This window comes from Tenrec ecaudatus, chromosome 8 (genome assembly GCF_050624435.1).
Source record: "Tenrec ecaudatus isolate mTenEca1 chromosome 8, mTenEca1.hap1, whole genome shotgun sequence".
In the NCBI taxonomy this organism is placed as follows: domain Eukaryota; kingdom Metazoa; phylum Chordata; class Mammalia; order Afrosoricida; family Tenrecidae; genus Tenrec; species Tenrec ecaudatus.
The window spans coordinates 58,832,387-58,844,921 of record NC_134537.1 but is presented as its reverse complement, the minus strand read 5'-3'; the positions used below and the strand labels follow the sequence as shown (position 1 = coordinate 58,844,921).

General features: G+C 37.4%; 1 protein-coding gene across 1 annotated transcript in view; it reads right to left on the bottom strand.

The window, feature by feature from the left end:
* RGS7 (regulator of G protein signaling 7) overlaps positions 1–12,535 on the bottom strand; it is a 348,752-nt gene that overhangs the window by 25,687 nt on the left and 310,530 nt on the right. The window contains exons 12-14 of the mRNA XM_075555677.1: positions 11,906–12,016; positions 10,404–10,529; positions 2,201–2,387 (exon numbers count right to left, since the gene is read on the bottom strand). Coding sequence (XP_075411792.1) covers positions 2,201–2,387; positions 10,404–10,529; positions 11,906–12,016 — 424 coding nt within the window. The remainder of the gene's footprint in view (positions 1–2,200; positions 2,388–10,403; positions 10,530–11,905; positions 12,017–12,535) is intronic.

The following is a 12,535-nucleotide window of genomic DNA, read 5'->3' as shown; positions in this document are numbered from 1 at the left end:
CCAACCAAATCCACTGGCATTAAGTTGATTCTCACTCACAAACATCCTGTGAAATGGCATAGAGGGTTTCTATCGGTTTCCAAGGTTACAAATAATGACATAAGCAGACAGCTACCTATTTGTCTCAAGAAGCAGCCAGTGAGTTCCAATGGAACTCAGCCAGTGCTTAGTGAACTGGGACAGCAAGCATTCTCTCTTACAGCTCTGAGAAACTTATTGGGCTTCTTAGTTCTAGCCCAGTGAAATATCCCTTTTCAACTATATGAAACTATAATGGACGTTCTGTTCTCTTTTTGTTTGCAGAATGTACCTCAGTTTTCATGTTGTCAAACAAAGCAGCAATAATTTAGAGTTACTTTAAATCTGCATGGAGACAGCCAGGGTTAAGTCTCAAAATAGAGTCAAACTTTGATTTTCAATACTACAGTTAAATTTATAACTCTATTAGAATATGTTTTCTGAAAATTTCAGCAATGACTTGCTTTAGAACCAATATGTTTAATCGAGCTCCTCTGGGTATATTATTCAAGATCTATTTATAATTTAGATAATAAATAATCAATCTATCTCCATTTACTCAAGTCCTTGAAGTTAATTTTCTAATCTATAAAGCATGCTTGCTGTGAGGATTTAAGAAATGATAGACGTCTAGTGGAGTATGCACTGTGCATAGTAAGGGCTCACATATATTTGAGTATATGCCAAGCATACATCTAAGTACTAGTCTATAGTTTTAGTAGGTAAGTTAATTTTCACAAAACTCTTATTGAAGTAGATAACCTTTATTATATCCATTTAACATATAAAGAGACTAATGAATGGAGAACTTATAAGATGTCACACAGTAGGGTCTGGGTAGGACTCAGCAATTTGGATACAATATCTGGTTTGTTAATATGATATCTCCTCTAAAAATATTACAGAAACTTGTGCTACTATATCTAACAAGGAAAACTTTCATCAAAATTAGGAGCTAAATAACTAAGCTTATTTAAACAAACAAAATAATTAGAGGGTCTGGTGATATTTTTTGTACAAAAATGCAATTTTCATTTACTCGAGGATACCAATAAGAAAGGATACTTTTTAATGACAAGAAAAACAAAGAAATATTCTTTTTAAGACTTCAGGAGGGTCATTCTAAAGATTTTGCATATTGTTGGCTCTAGAAAAATGCTTCCAATTTTATTTTTAACTGAAAAAAATATATAAATCAAGTAATGAGCAGGGCTATAAATTTTGTTCTGTCCCCATCCCCATGCAATGATTTCCATGTGGGAAGCCAGAATAGAGGCACAGGGAAGCCCGGCTTAGCTGTTTAAACCAGTGTTTTGTGTGTCTTTTCTTAAAAGAAGAATTAATTTGTTTTAAGTAAAAATAATGGAATAACATTTACATGTCTCATTCTTTGAGGTGTAAATGTTCATTAGGTAATGCTGCTATTAAAAACAAGGGTTTTCTAAAGTCGATTGTCTTTTCTAAAAGAAATTTGCCAAATCATGAAGCATGTATACTGTGGTTTAAAAACCAATTTCAACACATCATGGGGAAATAATATCCCTTAATTATAGATTTGCCATTCTGCTTGAGCCACACTTTTTTAAACAGAAGACAGAAACTCAAATAATTTAAGGAGACCATTAGAGTCAGTTAAAGAAAAGAACGCAAAAACATTGCTATGAGATGTTAAAATTTCCTTTTAAGTTTTTCATGTTGTATATTAACTTGGGACATGAATAAATCCCCAAATCAATATTTCATTTTATGACAAGAGACTAAACTGGCTTGAGTTTCACATAACTTGAAACTTACTTAGATCTTATAAGTCATAATAATGAATAATTTATGAAAAAGAACTTTGACTTTCAGAATCTCCATGTTAGAAGACATTACAAAAGTAAAAAAAAGTTTCAAATGTACCTAATTGAAGGTGTCGTCATCATTAGGTAAAGGGTTACTAACATATTAGATAATAGTGTAGAAAATGAAGTAAAAATTTTCAAATGTACAACCTCAAAAATTTTCATAAAAATATTCAAAGTTATAAAACATGTCCAGACATTAAAAACGTATCCACTTTAAAGTATTTCTTTTCTCTTCTAGATCAATTAGAATTGCTTTAAATAAAAATAAAGTCTTTCAATTGTCCATATTCCAGGAACATATTCGTGACATATGTAAGGTTAACATGCGGACCAACCTGAGCATCTTCAAATGTATATCGTCCAGGTTCCTTCACAGTCTGCGTGGTCTTGTCATAACTCTTAGAATCCAGGTTAATGGCGCTGGGGGCTCCTGGAGCCAGAAACTCTTGCCAGATTTCCTGAACTCGGGAGGGGACATCGCTAATGGGCCTTTTCTTCAGGTCTTCCACCGCGAGCCAGAATCTGTGCAAAACGTGATACCAAGTATTTACTCGACAGGAGAACCAGTTACAAAGGCTTGTAATATGTGCCCATACAACCTACAATTCGCAATAATGCATAATAAAAAAAGCTTTGCTATTTGTTGTTGTTATGTGCTCAGAGGCGTAAAATTCTTTAGACCCACCCATCCACTGCCACTATTAATTTCAATTAATTTCCATTTACATAAGTAGAGAGCTAAATCTTTGCAGTTAGCAGTCCAATGCTTACCCAAGAGAACCAACAGGACACCTTCACACCCTTCATAAGGGAATTTAAACACAAAGTTACATTCTGCTGAGGATTCATACTGGTTGCCAAGAGGTCTTGGGAAAGTGATTCTAGACAGAATGACATGACACAACGACTTCCTCAAAGTGCGGAGACACTAGTAATACCTTCCCTACTAGGGGACACATGCAGCGTTTTAAGTCTTTCCTATATAAACCCATGCAAGCCCCCCAACAGCTGTAAAGTGTAGTTGCTATCCTTGCCTCCATGGGAGACGAAAAAGTAAAGACATATGATTTATGTGGCTTATTGGCACTGTTTCATTTGAGTGTCTTACCTAGAGTTTGTGCCCAGACAATCTTCAGAGAATGACTAAGGGGTCTACACTCTTGTTGCACTGCTCCCTTAGTAGACCAGTGCCTTCATCATCCTCATCGTTACTGCCAGCATTTTAATAACAGGATGGAAAGTGTGTCAGTAGAAATGCTCTCAGGAGCACAATGTGCAAACAATGCCTATTTTGTTGAGTTTCCATAGATTAGATAAAATTATTCATGTAAAAGGCACTCTGAAGTACCTGACATATTTATAACTCACTGCAATAGAGTCAATTCCAAATAACAAGGACTCCACAGAACAGGGTAGAACTGCCTCTGTGAATTTATGTGACTGTAATTTTTTTTGGGGGTGGGGGTGGGAGCAGAAAGCTATCTTTGTACCATGGAGTGGCTAGTGGTTTTGAACTACTGACCTTGCAGTTAACAAGTCAACGTGTAACCCACTATGCCACCAGAGCGTCTTGATAGACTCAATAATACATTTGATTGTCTGAGTATAAGTACACACGCATTTAGCGCATCTTCAGAATCCTAGTGGTGAAGTGAAGCTACATTTGGGCTGCAACAAGATCAGCAGTGCAACTTACCAGATGCTGTCTGATCCCATGACATTTACAGCCTTGGACATGCTATGAGTCAGAATCCACCGGAAGGCTGCATTTGAGCTTGTTTCATTTTGCTATATTAGGTAATGGGCAATAGTGGACTCCCGCAACACTAATGGAAGCACTCAGGAAATCAAATGACATATCACATGGGACAAATCTACAGCAAAAGACCTTTGAAATGTCAAAGATGTCATCTTGAGGACTCGTGCGCCCTTGACCCAAGCCGTGGTATTTTCAATGATCTCAAGTATACACAAAATAGGACAATGAGAGAAGAATTGGGGAATTATGGTGTTAGCAAAGCAGAGTGGCTATGCCACAGACTTCCAGAAGAACAGACATGTCTGTGGTAAAAGAAGTACTGCCAGAAGTTTCCTTAAAAGGAAGGACTGGGAGTCTCTGCCTCACCTCATTTGTACATTATCAAGAGGGACCAGACCCTAGAGAAGAACAAGATATTTGGTAAAATAAAAGTTCAGCAGAAAGAAGTAGCCCCTCCATGATACGGACTCACACTGGCTAAAATGATGTGCTCCAACATGGCAGCAATTACGAAGATGGTACCGGATGTGAAGTATTTCACTCGACAGATTTTTGCTGTGAGTCAGAGGAGGAGATGAGTCAGTCAGAGTGCGACGTAGCACCGATGATGAATACAGCTTTCCTCCAGTTCCTAAATGCTTCCTCCTCCCCCTCAGCCCCCACTACCATGATCCAAATTCTACCTTGCAAGTCCGGATGGAGCAGAGGTTGTACACTGGTGCAGATAGGAGCTGAAGGCACAGGGAATCCAGGGTGGATGATACCTTCAGGACCAGGGGTGTGAGGGACGATACTGGGAGGGTAGAGGGTGAGTGGGTTGGAAAGGGGGAACCGATTACAAGGATCTACATGTGACCTCCTCCCTGGGGGACAGACAACAGGAAAGGGGGTGAAGGGAGATGCCGGATAGGGCAAGATATGACAAAATAATAATTTATAAATTATCAAGGGCTCATGAGGGAGGGGTAAAAAGAGGACTTGATGCAAAGGGCTTAAGTGAAGAGCAAATGCTTTGAAAATGATTAGGGCAAAGAATGTACAGATGTGCTTTATACAATTCATGTATGTGTGGATTGTGATAAGAGTTGTATGAGTCCCTAATAAAATGTTTAACACAAACAAAAAGAATGTAATGATATATTGTAAAATATTTATTACTATTTACAAATAAATGAAATTTTGTCGAAGAAAAACCCCCCACAAATAACAAGGTGCTTTGACTGAAAAAAGGAACGAACAAAAACAGCAACAGGGTGTTTTTTTTAGAAACAACTAGTTGTCACTAAGCAGTATTCCATGACGTGTCCTTTTGTCATGACACCAGAAGAAAATGTTCATAGGAAAACCCACTCCCAACAATAAGAGGAACTTAAGGACTGCAGCGTAGAAAAAAAATATTATTTAAGTGCAATGCTGAGCCCTGCTGGATAACTTGACCATTTTTTTTCCTTTTCAGTTTGTCACCAGACACCAAGGACAAAGCAGTTTGCTTCAGATTTTGGAGTATTAGGAATAGCTTGTTCTTGGCTTATTGAAAGCCTAGAATGGTACTTACTAGCAGATTAACCTCAAAAAATTGCCTAATCTCCTCCAGTCAGCTTTTCTCATTATAAAAGTATCTAGATGTATGATAATTGGGAATAATGAATGCAAACAAAGAGTCTTGAATACATTTAGAAGTAGTGCATATAAAATATGTCATAAAGTAGGTGTTCAAGATGTACTATATCAATCCATCCATTTGCCTTTCTATATTGTCTTAGAATAAAGACATTTGATAAACATATAGTAGACAAATCATATATTTAAAATAGGGCCCAGGAAAGTGCTTGGCAACTAGCCGAAAGATCAGTGGTTCCATATCAACAGCTGCTCCACAGAAAAAAGATGTGGCAGTCTGCTTCTGTAAAGATTTAGAGTCTTGGAAACCCTATGATGCAGTTAAAGTCTGTTCTTCAGGATTGTTATGACTTGAACTTGATCTAATGGCAATACAAGCATATCTGTAATCTATTTTATATGTAATAATAGCGTGAAGAGTAGTGTGGCATAGAATTATCAATGTAACCATGAACTCAGTTTGCATATGCTGTTCTCTTTGGTCCCAAGCTTATTCCTGCTTCCTTTTTATCCCCATAATTACCTTCTTCACATTATCCTAGAAGGTCTCATCCTAGAAGGCATTTCCCCTAGAAAGCCTTTGCTACTATCCAGCTTTGGACTAGGTGACCTCTGCATTTCTCCTATTTAAATGCCCATGATTTCGTATAGTGACGATGTATTTTCTCATTCGTATCCTCCACCAGACTATGATTGTAATAACAGTATTTGGTTAGGCTTTATTCAGTTCAAAGATGCTATTGCTTCTCAGCCTTTTGGCTAAAATCAAGTGCAGGTAAGTGATGCTGATGAGGAGCATTATTTGTTTATTTCTTCATCATGATACCCATTATGTCAATATTTTCAAATACATTAGAGAATTACAATAAATCCACCTCCATGAAAATGCTAAAATTATCCTTTATTTTTGCTTTATTTGCATGCATAATTGTATTTAATAACTGATGAAGTGACCTCTTTATAAAGCATATTATTTGCCATATCCAGTTACAAAAAGAAAACAAAACAATTAAGCAACTGCAGACCTTGTAAATGCCTGTAAAGAAGATTCTGCTTACTCTATGAGCCATCTGCCCAAATATTAGGCAGTTCTGAATGATTTGGTATCAGGATCTGTTAAAGGCTCTGAAAAGAAAGTGACACAGCCTGAGACGGTTAACTTCCAGTGACAATAAATGAAGGCTGAGATTTTTCAGCAAATGAATTTCTTGGACCTGTATAAGTAATGTAAAAGTAGCAACAAGTATTTAGATTTCAAACAAATTATGCAAAAACTATTAAATTATGGAAAGTTATTCAATTTCAGTATCTTAGGCAAAGCCATTGGAATTCACCGCAATGTTCCACATTTAAAATAAAATTTTCAGATGTGTTTTAAGTTAGATAAACTTCCAAACTTCCAAACCAATTCAGAATAATGTTGATATTAACTGGAAAGAATGGGCACATGTGCGCATTAACAGCTCAGGGTGCCGATGCTTTCAGCTGCACATCCATTGAACTTCAACATCTGTAAGTCAATGAACGCCTCAGTAGGTTTCTCTCAAGGTACATAGGCACTCTGCCTCTTTGTCTCTAACTTATTTCAATGTGATATAGAAAGACGATCAATATTAATAAATAAGGAATATTTTAACTCCATAAATATATTTATTTTTTTTATTTGGGAGCTCTTACAGACATTATAACAATCCATAGTTCAATTAATCAAGCATAATTGTACAATTCCACCACCACTCAGGAACCATTATTATATTATACATTTTTATTATTATTGCTGTATCTTACACCATCTTATGTATCCGTTCAACTATCATTCTGTTATTTGTTCCCCTCAAGTAAAGTTACATAGTCATCATTGTTATCAGTTTCTCTTCCCCCTCTAACCCCATTTCTGTATCCTCAGGAAATCATTACTTCCTTTATTAATTCTGAAGGGTTTATCTATCTTGGATTTCATGCATAAAACGATCTTCATTGTAAAAATGACATATGCAGGGCTAACAAGATTAATGAGATAAAACTAAGACCATAATAGTAAGCGGACGGAATTATAAAGAACCAGAAGGGAGTTATGTGTTTCATCAGTGCTAGACTACACCCTGGATATATCATCTCTACCATGTGGCCCTTCTGAGAGGGACTGTTTAATTTCTTATGGGTGGGTTTGACTTTCCACTTTGCCTATGCTTCTTCATATCAATTTGATTGCTTTTTTTTGAAATTCTGATTCCTATTCCCATCAACACCTCGTGATCACACAGGCTGGTGCACTTCTTCCATGTGAGCTTTGTTGCTTCCCTGCTAGATGGCTGCTTGTTTAGCTTAAATCCTTTAAGGCCACAGATGCTATATCTTTTAATAGCCAGGCAACATCAGCTTCCTTCACCTTGTTTGCTTACACACTCATTTTGTCTTCAGCGATCCTGTTGGGAAGGTGAGTATCATACATTGCCACATTATCAGAACAAACAGTAAGATTTAAATAGAAGCTCAAAGTCCATTTACTTCCTTGTATTTATATATATACACACGTATATATGTTTGTATATATATACCCATCTTTATATATTTACATGTATACCTATCTATATATAATTTTTACTTTCTTTTTTCCTCTTTTTCTTTTTTATTTCTTTCCTCCAGTCCCACTATCATGTTTAGCCATCATGCATCTTTCAGTAATTCCTCTCAGATATATTTCAATTGGTCAAACACACCAGGAAAGCTACCCTTCCTCACCATCATTTGCTATCCCCCTGGCCCTGTCATTTTTGACTCAGCGCTCCCCTCCTTCCCCCGCCTCTCCCATACTTCGTCCTAACCCGCCCCACCCCCACAACACTTGGTCCCATTGCCATCTGCATGGATTTCTTATCCTGACGATCTTATGTAGATACTCACCAAAAGTGAACAAAAAGAGACCCTACAACTAGTTCCAAGTTTAACGCTTGCCTTGACCCAGAGTAGATGAGTATCCCTGTTACATAGTGTCCAGGCCCTGATGTAATCCATCAGTCCATTCCCCTTTTCTTTCAGAGATCTGGATCCCAGGACCTCGCATTCTTGTCTGAGGAGCAGAAATCCCATTGCTCTTCCTGCAGTCAAGGATAAGGAGTGGTCTAGTGCCCCAGCTCCCCCTCCTGTTACACCTTTAGACTTTCAGTGTGGCCCACTTGGGAATATCCCCCAACCAGTAGAGAAGAGGTGCCAAGTGCTTCCCTACCCATCCCTCACCCCACTTCCATCAAGTCTACAAGCCAGATTCCTCAGGGACTTGTGTCTTGGCTCTCATTGCTGGTCTGGTGCGTTTCTTTCATGGTTTGTCCCCATGGGTGGGTCAGACTGAACACAGCCCCTGAACTTTACCTTCAGGGTTGTCTCTGTAGCCATCATCGAGGGAGGGGCTTCATGTCTCCAGCAGCTAGCCTGCAGCCCTCTCTGTGAAGGAGCTGCTCAGAGCAGCAATGCACCCTCAAGGCTTGGCACACCTGAATGAGGTCAACTCCTCTCTCTCTGCCTTTCCTTGCAGACATAAACAATAACCCCCCCCCCTTAGCTGGATTAGTGTCCCGTTCCCCATTACCATCTTTTTTTCTTCCCCCACCCCTCTGTGGGCCATAAAGCATATAGGGGACACCGGGGGTGGGGGTGGGGAGATGTCTTGCCACACATTTGCTATTGGCATCTTCTTAATTTTACCTTTTCTTTCTTCTTTATTTTTTGATGGCATATTATTCTGGCCATTGCCAGAGTGTCTGGTCCTCAGTCCAGGAACTGTGTGATATGTACATTTTACCCTATGCCTGTTCCGCTGTTTGAACTTACCTCAGTGGACTCATGTTACACTTGTCCTTTTGTACATGGCTAACTTTGCTCAGCATAATATCCTCCAATTCTTTCCACCAGATGAAGTCCCTCATCATTTCATCACTGTTTTTAAGGATGTGTGTATATACCAGGATTTTTAATCCATTTGTCTATTGATGAAAAGTTAGACTGCTTCCAGTTCTTTACATTGTGAACTTCACAGCAATGAACATTGGAGGGTAGATGTCTGGTCATGGCCTTATTTCTTCTGGGTATATGTCCAGTAGTGGAATTGCTGGGCCATCGGGTAACTCGATTTCCATCTATATTAGGTATCACTAAATCACTTTCCACAGTGGTTGCATATATCTATAAGACCACTAACAGTGAATGACAATTCCTATCTCACCACGCCTCCTCCAACATTTGTTGCTTTCTGGTTTTTTTTAATTGGACTATCCTTTTTTGTGGTAAGTGGTATTTCATAGTTGTTTGGATGTGCATTTCCCAGATGGCTAATGATCAGGAGCATCTTCTCATATATTTATTGGCCATTCAGGTTTCCTCCTTTGTGAATCTTCTGTTCATGTCTTTTGCCCATCTTCTCAGTAGGCTATTCTCTTTTTTTCTTATTGTAAGGGCGCAGGGTTCTGTAGAGTTTAGTAATAAGACCTTTGTCTTATATGTCATTACTAAATATCTTTTTGAGGAGTGCTTTGCCAATTCTGAGTTTTTTCCCTTTTCATATAAAGCTGGTAGTCTGTTTTTCCATTCATTGAAACATAATGTTGGTATTTATATTGGTAATGAATTTAACCTATATAGCACCTTAGGTAGGATTGACATCTTTACAATATTGAGTCTACTGATCTACAACCGTGGGATATTTTTTCCATTTGTGAAGGTCCCTTTTGGTTTCTTGTAATAATGTTCTGTAGTTTTCCTCATACAGATCTTTTGTGTTTATGGTTAGGTAGATCGCTAGATATTTCAATTTATGCTTGGCTGTTGTAAAGGGTACTACTTTCTTTATTTCTTTTTCTGTAGTCCCATCTAAGTCCATAAATATTTTGGGGGCCAATCTTTACTCTGTGAAGTATTTGTCTAAATATTGTATTTATGCATAGGGTCCAGATTTATATAGTGAGAACAGACAGTGTCAAAATTAATCACTGCATACAACAAGGAATGTTTGATAAAATTTGCATTGGGTACATTTTATACCTCTATCACATGGGAGAAATTTAATATGCACATTTCTTCATGGCAACGTTATCTGAAGGAGTGAATTATTAAGTGTCAGATCATCTCTCTGGCTTACAGTGGAAGGTGTAGAAAATATGTCTTACCTTAAGTTTTCTGAGCTGAATTCTGACTCCAGAAATTTAAGAAACTGTTCTCTCCCAACTGGATCTTTTAAAGCTTCATCCATACCGAAACCCCACCGTTTCACTCTCTGCTGGCTTGGTTCTTTGCTATAGGAGATAAAACAAAGCCAAATGTATTCTTCTCATTACAACTCCTATTTTAATGTTATTAAATTTAACTTTGAAGTCATATATACTGTGAAGATCCCAAGTTTAATTTGTTTTTAAAAAATTTTCCTGTTGATCACTACATGAAAATATAAGGAGGCGGATATAACGTTTTAAAGAAGCATATACTACATGTTCTACATGAAAGATCTCTTGTTTTTGCACCAATTTTATGAGATATGTATCTTTTCCATTTCCATTTCATTAAGAAGGAAACTGAAGCAAAAGGAGTGTTACGCATTGCCAATGTGTCAGGCTGTTAAAGGTAGACGATTTATCAGCTAGTATACTATCCAGTCTTGTGGGGGTATGCTTTATGGGGTTCAGCAAAAGGCACACTAGGGACCAAGAAGCTCTGCTGTCAATTAAATGCATGACCTAGTCCTGACTTGGTCACAAAAGGATGTGGTCCCAGCTTCCTCAAGTACATCATTTATAAAGCATGAATGAAACACTGGCTGGAGCAGAAGAAACCACAACCACCAGTTGCCATTTAGTCAAATCTGGTTCCTGGTGATCCCAGCAGTGTTAGAGTAGAACGATGTTCCATTGGGTTTGAAATCTGATTGCTCAGAAACGGATCTAAAAGACCTTGTTCCAGAGGTAGTCTCTCTTCTGAAGCATCATTGATGAATTCACATCATAAATCTTTTAGTTAATAGTAAAGAGTATTAATGATTTGCATAATCTAGGAATTCCTTATAAAAATTGAGGCCCATAAATGCAATCAAGAGAAGTTCAGTATAGAACTAAATACACATTTTGTAAAGAGCCTTTTTTTGACTCTGTCAAGTTTATGGTATAACTCATGAAAGCAATGGGCTCTTCTAACTTACATGTTTGTTATCTCGAGAGGTCAGCCTCTTATCAGTTTCACTCAGAGCATTTATGATAAATTCATTTTGTTTTAAAATTTAATTTATGAAATACTTGAATTGGACCTAAGTAGATACAGATTCAACATTAATTTTGAATGAAAGCATGGGATTTTGACAATGTGAATTTTCAAGGAAGCAATGAGTTGAATTTCAATTTAAAAGCAATGAGCTGAATTTCAAGAACTGATGATTCCCAACTTTAACTAGTCCATCTTCAAAACCATTGCAACTCCGATTTTATTGCAGTCTTTCTAGCAAGACAAATTTCAATGCAAATGTCTAAGGAACAACACTCATCATCTTAACAAATTTATATCATGGACCAATGTGCACAAGTATAAAATTACATTTTCTAGTTAATTAATTATAGGTTTCTTCCTATATCACCCAGGCCATGAAAGGGAGTGATATATTTAGAAAGAGAAAAAATGCCCATACCTTGCTTCAAGTTCCCAGAAAGTAGTATCATCAGACAGCCATGGGTTAGAAGGGTCAGGTGGCACAAGAAATGGGTCATATTCTAAATACTGTTCCGTGTAACTTAGTAGACTAGGGAGAAGTGGGGAGGAAAGGTTTTTTTAGTTCTCTGACTGAGATTAAACTCAGTACAAAGTAAGAGAAATGAGATAAAAGTATCTGGTAAAGAATCCTGTTAACTTAAAACATGAAATTCAATGGTAGATTTTACATCCTAGCAACTTATATGCATCAACATGTGCACAATGGCAAGCACATGCAGTTAGGCATCCCCTCTCTTTTGACACTTAGGCCAGATGAGTCAACACTCCTCTATTAAAATGGAGCCAAATAGAAGAGGTCACTTTAAGAGAAGTGTTGAGTTAGCTCCAATCCTAACTAGCCCAGTGTACCCATAACTGAATTGATTGTAACCAACGTGGAGAAAGAAGGGGAAAATATTTGACAAAGAAATTTACATGGGAATCACTGAAAAAAAAAACAAACAAAACTTCATTTAAAAAAGTCTGTTTTAAAAAGAAGTAAAGAAAAAAAGATGAAATGAAATGGGGAAAATATTGGAAAGGAAAGATTTGATCATCAGTTCCCAAA